This window comes from Chelonia mydas, chromosome 18 (genome assembly GCF_015237465.2).
Source record: "Chelonia mydas isolate rCheMyd1 chromosome 18, rCheMyd1.pri.v2, whole genome shotgun sequence".
Classification (NCBI taxonomy): Eukaryota; Metazoa; Chordata; order Testudines; family Cheloniidae; genus Chelonia; species Chelonia mydas.
This window is the reverse complement of record NC_051258.2, coordinates 16391501-16403522: the sequence shown is the minus strand read 5'-3', so window position 1 is coordinate 16403522 and position 12022 is coordinate 16391501. Positions and strand designations below refer to the sequence as shown.

At 47.3% G+C, this 12022-nt stretch overlaps 1 protein-coding gene across 1 annotated transcript in view; it reads right to left on the bottom strand.

Moving 5' to 3' along the window:
• ATAD3A (ATPase family AAA domain containing 3A) overlaps window positions 1-12022 on the bottom strand; it is a 65882-nt gene that overhangs the window by 22009 nt on the left and 31851 nt on the right. Inside the window, exons 12-15 of the mRNA XM_037881106.2 lie at window positions 9411-9462; window positions 8289-8359; window positions 4404-4571; window positions 2358-2466 (exon numbers count right to left, since the gene is read on the bottom strand). Coding sequence (XP_037737034.1) covers window positions 2358-2466; window positions 4404-4571; window positions 8289-8359; window positions 9411-9462 — 400 coding nt within the window. The remainder of the gene's footprint in view (window positions 1-2357; window positions 2467-4403; window positions 4572-8288; window positions 8360-9410; window positions 9463-12022) is intronic.

The following is a 12022-nucleotide window of genomic DNA, read 5'->3' as shown; positions in this document are numbered from 1 at the left end:
GAAGGGACCTCTGCTCTCGGCCATAACATTGGAAATCCTGAGTACTCCATTGAGGTGGAAATCCACCATGACTTCAGTTACTGTGCAGCATTTAGCAAGAGGAGTCTGTTCAATCTTCTATACTTCAGTGTATCAAACCCACCCCGAGGTGTCACAGGCTTCTTACCATCAGTAACAGCCACAGCAATACAGATCGCCCATACGAGACCAATGCTACCGAGGAAAATACCCAGTTCCAATCTCTATTCCAGCAGTAACATTTATTTATGCAGAAGTCAGCAGGTGTGTGTTTTGCGCTCTGCTTTGAGAGCACCTGCTGTAAAAAAAGCACCAGACTTTCTGCTCTGACTACTGTAATTTACACCAAACAGAAGGTCAGGGGAGCTGCTTATGTGCAACAGGCTCTATGCCATCACCCTGGCATATGCCACCGTGGCTGCTGAAGAATTAAGTTTTAATGAGAAAAGCAGTTCTGCAAGGCCTCCTTTCACGAATGCAAAGCAAGAAGAGGGAATCAAGCTGAAGCCAAACCACTGTGGGGTTGTTCTTTTCATCAGCCACAGATGCAATCCAGGTCGTAGCTCCGATGGAGGGAGAAGGGAACATGGCTGACGTATGTGCTTTGTGTGGGTCTGTAGTCTAAGTGTGTCTCAGGACCGGTTCTGGTTCCAGGCTTAAAAGTGCTCTGAAGAAGGTAGGATGAGGAGTTTTGTTCCAGATTAAATGAACAGGCCACCATAATACAAAGAGGTCTCACCGGAGAACCAAACAATCTCGCACTAATACATGAACTAGTACTTGGGTCTCAATCACCCTCCCTCCCAGAAACACTGATCAAGACTTGAGCTTCCAGCCCACATCCACAGGGATCACTGATGAAAAACGCATCCGCAGTGCCTCACCACAAGACCAAGCGCTCCTATGCTTCCTATGGGATGCCATGCCAGGCTCCCACCTTTTCCGCTTGACTGAAGGAGACAGAAATGCTAGATAACCCTCAGCTGTAAGCCTGGAGCATGGGAGAGCATAACCACATCATATGAGACACTTCAGAGTGCGCCATCTTTCTGTCGTTACTGTGGATGGCTCCCCAGACCCCATAAGCGGAACGGACCAAGGAAGGAGTGCTCTGTTGGATGCCAGGAAGCACAACTGGGGTCTGAGGGAGGTGCCACGATCCACAAAGCACTTCTCTGTCTTTGTGAGCAACAGAAAACTGACAGCACAGCTACTTTTCACATGTCAAAAACCCAGACACACGCCCAGCCCCTACTACCTGTACCCTCACAGCCTGAGGCAAGAATGCCAGAACAAGCCACCATCACTTGCCTGATAACTGCTTATGAACTAGACATTTTCATTTTTAACAATGACTTAGAAATCCCCTAGCAGAGACCAAAGCTGTCTCCCCCCGCATCTGTTTTTCCGCTTTGTTCAATATGCTTCTTGTATGACACCTGAGATCCTGGATAACCACCAGCCCTCTGTACAGCATCTCAACGATCTCATATTTGGGCTCTAAGCTGCCAGGATACCGCAGTATTTGCTTTGCTTTGGGAACAGCTATCAAACATTAGGCTGATAAGTTTTCAGACTCTGCCTGCTCTGTCTTGGGGACCTGTTTCCTGATTGTTGTGTCTGGCAGATAACCATTTAAGACGCAGGGTGAAATTCAGACCTGGCATAAGGGGTGTAATTCCAGTGACGTCTCTGCATCTGCTTCCACAGGGTCTGAATCTGGCCTCTCAATATTTGGGCCATTTGTCATCCCTGACAAACCTCTTCAGCCATCTCTATTGAGGCCAGCGTCTGGCCAGATCTGCATCTTTGGACCCTGGCTCTGCTCTGTATGGAGGGTTGTCTGGAGATATGCCCTTTTTGTTTCTTGTCTTTGCAAGTGTGAACAAGACTGGGCACTGCTCCTCTCAGCTCACTGATCATTTAGCACCATGCTCTGGTAGCCCTCCTTACTGAGCCAGTTTTCTGCAAGCCCAGCATCGATAAACCAATTGCAGGACACCCAGAGCACAGCAAGAGGGATTAAAATGTCACAGGGAAATGCAAAAGCTGACAGGCTATCGATATGGGAATGGCTTATTGTAAGTGTCCCCTCTGGTACTGCTGTGCAGTGTGCTGGGTACTGGCTGACTGATGCCATCCACCCCAGAGCCAGCTGCATTTCAGCCGTGCAGTCTGAGTGTAGTTTGTGAAGTTCTACATGAAAGGCAGGATTTGAGATTTCGCCAGCGCAAATGTAAAGCTGCCATCAGCTGATTGCTCGAGCACGGACTTGGGTTGAGCCCTTCTTTAAAAAAGAAAAACCACCCAAGAATGCCAGTCATCAACTTCTAGTTTACCTGCCACGCCACAGCAAGCTGGGAGATCTCTCGGCCAGACATGCCCTCCGTCAACTTGGCAATCTCAGAACACTTTTTCCCGTAGTCAAACTGGGCCAGCTTTAGTCGCCTAAAGGTCAGAAGCACAAGCATTAGTTTCCATGCAGTAACATCAGGAGAAAAAAAATGGAGGGTGGGATTTTAAGAAGTACTCTCGTGTTCGTTTAAGTCAATGGAAACAGAGTTAGGCCAGTGCAGGAGCCATTCACTTGAATGCATGCACAGGGGGGCTTGGGTGTCCCAAAAGGAGAAACATTCATACGGAGACGGGATCAGGAATAGCACATGGACTAATGCTAGCCACAGCCATCTGTGGTGGGCTCCCAAAGGCAACCTGAGACTTCTGGCCTGATTTAGACTCCTACCGAGAACGTTAACTAGGCCACGGGCATCCTGAACCGAGGGAGTGGAGTCCCGGCAAAGGTGCCAGGAACTGGCTGAAAATAATGGAGAGGTGGCTGCTGCACTGGTCAACAATCAATACTTGAGCAATTTTATCTCCCAGCAGCAGCTCTATTTTGGAAATTAGGAAACAAAGGCTCAAACTGGCCCCCCAGTGAACTCGTGATTGTCACAGCTGGTCATCAGCTCTTCTCTCATTAATTAGCGTCCCCCTCTTGCTGGCAAAATTTCCACTTCTCTTCATGAGGTCTAAGCCAAATGTTCCAGAGTTTCATAAGCAATAAGAAAAAAGGGGGATCTGCCGTGAGGCTGAATCTCTCTAGTCCATTTGTGGGCTGGGGGCCAGAAGGACAAGACAGCTCAATACAAAGTGCACAGCCTAGAAGAAGCCTGAGCAGAGGACTGGGAATCAAGAGACCTGGGTTCTACCCCCAGCTCTGCCACTGGCTCCTGTGGGAGTGACTTTCTCCAAGCCCCAGTTTACCCCAATCTGTAGCATGTTAATTCCCACCCCCATGACAGCGGTGGGAAGGGCGAAGTGGGGAGATTCTCAGATGAGCTGCTAGGAATAAGACATTGTGTAACTATGACTCAGACGCTGAACGAGGAGTGTTCTTGAAGCAAATTATTTTTTCAGCCCTTAAGTATTCTAGGAGCCAGGCGTGCAAACTGCAATATGGGTAATTTCACATTCGGGAGTCTGGAGCTCACTATTCCCCCTGCAACTCTCTATAGTGGATAAAGACACAAACCCCACAGTTTAATGAAGTATAAATATTTAGCTAGCAAATGAGGACTGGAATCAACTTCTTAAGATAGCAGAGGGCACTCAAAATAAGTCAAGGCTCAGGAAATATTTCTTCTGCCTTCACTTTTGCCCCATTTCCCCCTTCTCCAGTTATCTCCTGATTGCAGTCACTACCAAGAGATGCTTATTCTGGGAGCAAAATAGGGAGAAGAACTCGACAGACTGGGATATGCCCCAAGACCACCAAAACTTGAAGTTGCATATTCTCGGCCTCATTTGAGCATGCATTGCAAAGCTTGTCACTAAACGCAAGAGATACTACCTTAAAATGAACCCACCGTGAGAGGGGGAACCCTAAGACAGAGCATCCGTTATTACGATAGCACTTATATGTCCCTGTCATGGACCCCATTGAGCTAGGCGCTGTACAAACAAAACGATGGTCCCTGCCCCAAGGACCTTACAACCTAAGTCTAAGACAAGACACCACAGATGGCTACAGACGGTGGAGTACAAGGAAATGAGACAATACTGGTCAGCATTTTCCCCAGTGGTGTCTGCACACTAGCAGCCCAATCACTGTCAAGGGTCTAGTCACCAGGGTATATTACCCGTCCCTTACCCCAATTCTGCTGAAGAGCAGGGAACACTCTTGAATGACGGCAAAGGAAGTCTCATGGTCATTACGCAGCACAAACACACTGCTGAAGGCCAGAGGAATCCACCTTCAGACCAATAGGCACAATTGGCTGGGATGAGGGTTTTGGTCTCCAGTGATGATAATCAATGAAGAGCTTTTCTATGACCCAAGGACAAAACCTTCAATGACCCCACTGCTCCGAGGATGGGATACTTACTGTTTCCCCTCTGTGGCAGGCTTCAAGACGTGCTTATCAAAATACATCCTCACCAGCCGCTCCCGCTCTTGTAGCTGCGGTAGGTCAAAGTTCACCATTTCATCGATTCGGTCGTTGATGGCCCAGTCAAACTGCTCTGGCTGGTTACTTGCTAAAACAAGCATGAACCTGGGGAGGGGGAGGAGGTGAGATCAGCGAGAAAGACACCCACAGATGCAGATCCAATATGACTCACGACTGCTATGGGCCAGAGCCCATGTGCGGTAATCTTTCTTCCTCAGGTTCCACAAGCTGATCTTCTACCACTATTTAACGCTCCAGCGAAGGTCTGCTCGCAATGTGGAAGGTGGCATTGCCATCGCTACCACAGTGACGGACGTGGGCTGGAAAGAGGCTTGTTACATCAGTGCAGACGCAGCCGGCTGGAGTGTGAGAACCCCCCACCCCCAGACCACCACCAATATCTCCTGTACGAGCCGAAGCAAGAGACAGGCCCAGGTGCTGGCAAGGGGACAGATTCCATCACACCTCTAGATCACTGGTTCAAACTCACCCCAGAGAGCTGGCTGAAAGCTCTTACCCTCTAGCAGCAGTCTGGTGGCTTAAATGAAACAAGATGGGGAGCAGTTCCTAGTGCACACATGTCCACCTCACAAAAAGCCCTTGCTGGCTCTTTCAGTGGAAGCCCCAAGGACTGAACAGAGCCATCTTGGCACTGGGAGCAGCCCCTTGCATGAGGGGAATGACACTGGGAATGGCACACCAGGGAGGCTTGCACTGCTGGGGCCGTACCTGTTTTGTGACAGGTGGATTTGGATCTCTAGGGATTTTGCAGGGACACTAATTCCTCTTAAAAGATAGAAACATTTAACAGCAGGGAGACTGCAAGTGGCAGGGAAATTGCTTTTGATTTAAAGCTGGGTAATGTTAGATGGTGTTTCCTTCAGTGCGAGCATCCTGTGAGAGCCCAGACTTTCCAGCACACCAGCAAGCGCACCTAAGGGAAGCGGGCGTCCAAGAATGGGCAGGTTCACTTGACCCTCCTCTTGCTCCAGCACAGCGGACGCTGCTCCAGCTACCTACCCGCTCTGGCCCTCTCCCTCCCTTTCTGGTGGCTTCCCAATTTGCATTTTGAAAACAGAGTGGCTGCTTTTTTGCTTTGTGATGATGCTCTCCCCCCTTGCCAGTTTCGCTTTAGTGCATTAATTGAGGCTACTGGCATAATGGTGAAGTATAATTTGAAATGGGCTTTTAACAGCAGCTATTGAAATATTGACCCTCTTGCCGCTTGTTGAAATCCAGGCCCACCAGGGGCCATGTTCTTTGCATTCATTTGCAAAGAGAATTTCTCTGGCCCAAAAGTCGCATTGGCATTCCGCTGAGCCACGGTGGAAGCACAGCTGGGCCTTCCTAGACAAAGGTCTTTCTGTGGCGAGGGGGAAGATTATGAGAGACAGCTCGAGAGAAGGGAGTGGAGGAAGTTGCTTGGAGGTGTTAGTAACAGGTACCCAACATTGAGATTTCCCAGTACGTCCTTTTGGGAAGCTAAGATCGGCTACATAAAACCTAGCACTCACTGAAGGCAGTTCCTGCTAAGTAACAGAACTCCTCAGGGTCCCACTGACACTCGTATTTACACAGGCTATCAGAGTTACCTAACAAAATCCCCATATATTGCTGGCGGGAAGGACTTATCTAAAAAAGCTGCAGTGAGAATCTCTGAAAATTAAGCAGTGCACAAAATCAACAGGAGACATTCGCTTTCCTAGAATGGTTTACTGCAGGAGTCATGGGCGAATTAAGTACTCATCAAAATAGGGAGCTGGTCATTTGGATTGGAGCACGGGACCAGCAAGCACTGGAAGAAGCTTCTCCAGAGCTCTGCCCAATGTACCTCAAAACGGTAGCTGGAGCAAGGGGTTGGTATGAACCATTCCCAGCCTGCTGCTGGATTGCAGTGTGATTGTGACTCTGACGCCGGGCTTCAGTTTACCCTGGGAATTGTGAACCATAAAGGTTTGCAAAGCGCTCCACTCCTTGGGAGGAAAGAGAGGCAATAACTACAATAAATCTTGAGCTGCAACACTCTATTAATCCTGAGTCCTGGGGCTTCTTCTGGAAGAGCTCCCTCGCTGATCTCAATTGCTTTGGCAGGGCATAGGGCAAAAGACAGTTTCGTTAAGTGACCTGATGGTTAGACTTTATCCGCTGTCACCCTTTAAATCTTTGCAGGTTTACTTTAAAACATTACGCCCACTCAGTATGTACAGTGTTCATTCTACTGTCATACCTCTGGGAAATACTGAGGTAGCCCTGGTTAATTCTTATTACTAGTTGTGCTTAAATTCTTTGCATTGCTAGAGCTTTTCAAAGTGCTTCAGAAAAGGAGGACAAGATTATCCCCATCTTACAGCTGGGGAAACCGAGGCATGGGAATTGTCCAAGACCACAGAGAGCCAGGAAAAGAACCCAGCTTTCATGTCTCGTGCTTCAGTGCCCTATGCAGTGGGCCACATTCCCACCCTTTTAAGGCAACTGAAAAGTTTAATGGTGACCAACGTACATAAACAAACTTGGCAGACTATAGCTCCCATCGGTGCTAAGAAGAGTCCCATGGGTGCCTCTGGGAGAAAAAACTCCTGCCAGTGTCCTGAACCAATCACACAGCATTACCATAACAATGTTCACTTCGTTATTTAAGTCCTTCGTTACGTTTTAATCACTGGGGGCATCTGACCTCCCTGCACTCAGAAAGGAGATGGTTATTTTTGACTTGGCTCCTTTAGAAAAGGATAAATTTAATCATCAAGCAGACTTGGCAAAAAAACAAGTAAAAAATGACTTTAAGGGGAGAAAAAAATCATTTTATTGTGACCATTATGATCACAGGGAAATGATTCCCATTAGGCTAAGGAGTGCTCTCCGGGTAGGAAATGCTGACTATACAGAAACTGGGCACAAGATGAAGGACAGCCAAGCTAATTCACATGCACACGTATTTGACAACACCACCAAACAATAATCTGTTTTTGTGGACACATGTGACAGGCTCAGAGAGAACAGCTCTGGGTTTCCTAAGTGTATTTACAGTAGAGAGTACAAATATACTGAATCCACTAGAGAGCTTGCTCAGAAGTGAGAACAGGGCCAGCTTTAGGCATGAGAGATGGCTCACCCCTCGTGCACATGGTCAGAGGGGGCACTGGAAGAATGAAAGTGCTGCAGGTCAAACAGGCACCAGGAAGTCCTGTTAAAGGGTTTCAAGCACACACCTGAATGCCACTAAACCCCATGGCAAGCCTAGCACCTTCTTTAGTGACACGGACATCCATGAATCCAGACTGCACTGGTTTAGCAGAAATGCTAACCGCCCAAGAAGGGGAAAGTCTGTGCTTATGCTTCCTTCAAGGCGATCTACAGAGCCCTATACTGTCCTTACCCATTTCGGTGAAGGCTGCGCAATGCACCTCAAGTGTTAAAACAGAGCCATATGTAGTATCTGCATGGATAAGGACGGCTCGGTCTCTTGTACCGTATATTACGAGGTCTGTACAGACTCCCTTCAAACACTTTCTGGGGCACTCAAAAAGCCTCCAAGTTTGAAAAACAGGAGTCTCCACTCATGCACTACACTTATGAGCTTCTTTTCTGGCTCCAAGGAAAGAGAAGCAGGTGACCGAATGTTTGTTTTATTTTTAAGATGCAATAAGTCACTCAGTTTTCTCAGCACAGATTTTTGTATCTCTTGATGGAGGAGATCAAAGGTCTAACTCCCAGTGACCATCTCAACTTGTATACCCTGTCACCAGGCAAAAAAATGCTTTAGAGACGTCTGCCTGCTTTTACTGAACATGAGTTATTGCACTACAGAGACTGGGTTCTTACTTGTTGCTGTGCTGTCCTGTCCTGTGCAGAAATGCATTCAGAGTCGCTCTTAGGTCTTCACTGATTTTCTCCTGCAAAGAGAAAATTTCAGAGGAGGGTCACTCACCTGGTGGTCAAGGATGGGCTGCAACCTTTGCAAATATTAATGGTGATTTTTCCATTGTTATGGTAGTGCTTAAGGCCCTGCAAGAGATCAGGGCCCCTTAAGCTAGGCACTGTACACATACAGTGAGAGTGCCTGCCGTGAAGAGCTTACAATCTACCTATTCAAGACAGAGTGGGAAGGGAAAAACACAGAGAGGTGAAGTGACTTGCTCAAGGTTACCAAGCAGACCAGTGGCAAAGCCAGGAATAGAACCCAGGTCTCTTGGCTCCCGGTACACAGCTCTATCCACTGGACCGTGCTGCCTTTGGCTGAATAAATATGTCCAAGGGAAGCTTTCACTTTCTATTTAGGTTCTTGAAAGGAAGGGGAATAAAAAGCTGCAATAAGAAAAGGATTCTCTTGAACATGTATTAATATGATTTCTCCAGGGCAGGACATGAAAACTCTTTAAACAGATCACTTGGATCCTGAGTGCTGGGCCTAGGAGCAAGATGAGATTCCCCTTCAATGCACAGCACGGGGATTTGTTCTTAAACCGGCAAAAAGGAGTTTGTGGCTTTTTTTGGTGCAGCTTTGTTAGTGCTGTGGAAAACAACTCAGATATGACAAGAGTCCAAGCCAGCCACTTGCCAGGGTAAAACACACCCGCAGGGGCACAGCAGTGAAATGTGGGACCATGTTTCCGCTGCCTCCTGTCATTTTAATTCCTCATTTTCTCTCCTATCACCCAGCCACCTGCAAACTGTCCAACACATGGCTCATGCTACCCACCCCCCACTGCTTGTTGGAGGAAGGAACAAATTCTCAAGTCAATGTTGAGCGACATTTGCCCCACACAGCTACAAGAGGGTAATTTCTCCTCTTCAAGTCTCTTAATTATGTAAGCAGTAGGGCACCTGCCAGTTTTAATCATTTTTGCCTGTCGAGGCTAACTAGTCAAGTTAATCGAGAAAGCTGCTGGCTGAGTGACCGACCCACACCACACACAGATGGGGGCTGCATGGAAAAGCACTTACTGTTGCCCTCTTCCGTAGGAACGCATCTGCTTCATCTACAAACAGCAAGAGGCTGTGAAGGGAAAAAAACAAAACAAGTAGAGACAGATACAGCAAGGGAAGAAGGCAAATGATCTAGAGCACCCTGACTGGCTTAGGGCTCTTCTCTCCCCAGACCTGATCATCAGAGGTGTCTAACCTGAAGCTCCACCAGCATATATGGGAAGGGGCTGTTGGCGGGGTCCCCTAGCTTTGGAATTTGTCCCCCACTGCTCAGAAATAGCCTGAATTGAAGAACTTTCAGGGCACGTTGCAAAGCTTATCTTTTTTTCCTCTAGATGCTTGAAAACAGGAGGGTGTGGGGAACAGCTGGTGGGGGGTCTGAGCCACATGGTTTAGTGGGATTGGCTAATCCTAAATTGTACTGCTGCACTTGAGTTATGTTCAAGTAATTAAGTAGGGTAGGTGCTCTTTTTAGCATCTGTAATACTAAGTAAATGCACAGCTCAGGGAACTAGACAGAAATCCAAGAACACAAGCAGCCCCGGTGACAATATATGCCATACAAAATATTCCATGGCTACGGCTGTTGTTATTTTACGGATGTAACTTTTGGGTCACACCCATGGCATAAAACTTTCCCCCACTAACTAATGGTATTTTCCCCATCCCCTCTCTTTATTAATATTTTTGAACACACAGGTGGAAATAATGGTTTTTATTATTTATTCATTCCTCCAGGTAAAGCCAATGAATAATTCAGAAAAATAAATGCTTTGGTGACCCAAGATTTCTGGTCCCTGCAGGAGAGGCAGGGTAAAGAGGAGGCCCATGTATTATGTTCCCATTTACCTAACACAACAGATACTGCTTCCTGTCAAGTGATCCCAGTGCCTTTTTGAATAAAACCTTTAACTCAACTCCAGTTTCCCAGGAAATAGTCTCAACTGCTCTTTCCCAAAAGAAGAGTTTCTTCAGAGTTGCCTCTGCCCCTGCCTCCAAATACTGGCAGCTTAGCAGAGGCAACAGCTAAACTACAAGTCTGAAAGGCAACGCATGGCACCTGACGGAAGCTGTTTAAAAGCTTGTGAGCGCTGCTCCTAGAACATGCACGGATACATCTCCGTAGCCTTTCCATTTCCTATTTCTGGGGTGCAGCCTTGCGATAGATCAAGTGTCACAAGTTCAAATTCCTGACCAACTAGTGCTGTGAAATGTGGTGTTCTGACAGGGAGTTTGTGTTAGAAGTGGAAACCTCATCTCTTCTCTTCCCCTGATGCCCCCCCGCATTTCAGAACAGTATCTGCCTACTGACAGTAGGAAAATGACCCAAACCTATGGAAAGCAGCCTGGGGTTCCTCCAGCACATTGTATGCAGTGGAATAACTTATCTATGCCAGTCCATTTTCTTAAAAACTGTAGGCCTTCTGCCTTCCAGCTCCTCAAAATGGAGGCTGTAAACTCTTCCAAAGGAAGTTTGTTTTGAAAGCTTTAAATATCAACTTTTAGGGGCAAATTAAAACAATTCGGTGATGAACGCAGCAGAGTATCCATATGGACACTGCAAGAAAATGTCTGTCTGAACCAATAACAGGACACATAAGTCACCCATTAGCCCTCTCCCTGCAAGGCTTACATCCTGCAAAATAGCACAGGAGCAAAACAAGATGGCTCCCAGCCCTCTTATTAGATTTTTAATATGCCTGGGAGGGGACAAGGGTGCACACAGAAGAGTGATATCAGCTTCATGCCTTCCTGCAGCTCGCATGAAGCAATTCACATCACCACAAATAGCTTAGCTAGGTGCTCTCTCAAGACTCAAGAGGGGGGATTTAGTCTGAATGAAAGAACCACTCCAGAGTGTTTGTTTTAAAGGGGTCTTGGAAAGGCAGGGAGCGTTTGCGCTTTGCTTCTTGATGAACTGCAATGTGTTTGAATGGATTGTTACAAACATCAAGAATAGAATTCCCTGGTTTTGTTGGAAGCTCACTGGAGAACTAACCAGACAAGCAGGAGGATCATGACACCGCAACAGCCTAAAGCCTGAGCAACAGGAAGGGGAGGGCGTTATTAGACAGACTCTTTAAAACCTGGTCATGTCTCAATTTTTGTTACCATTTATTTAATTCCAACCACTGACTCGCTTAGGAGAAAAGCTCTCCGGGATTCACCATTCCCACCTCTTCAACTGGGAGCCGAGAGAGTTCCCATTCCAATTCTCCATTCCTCTATGAAGACATCCAGCCAGGACCAGAGAAGGCAAGAGCTGACACCCCTGAGAAGTCTCAGGTAAAGAGCAAGCAGAACATTCTTTTTCATGAGTGGGGGGCCAGGAGGGGAGAACTTTTTCAGCCGTTTATACATCATTAAGCAGACGAAGAGTGCACCCCATTGCAGGTCACTATTAAAAAGGTATGATATGGGATGGGTAATGCAACACCTGCTCCATTACAGTTTCTACCCAGAAGCATCTGTGGGTACATCTATATGGCAATCACAGGGTGTGACTGCAGTTCAAGCAGACTTATCTGAGCTAGCTTTAATCTAAACAGCTCAGGTCCTCGAGCAGCGCAGCCTCAGCTCAGGCTAGCCCCATAAGTAATTACCTGCGGTCCTGGGCAGGCTTGTACAGT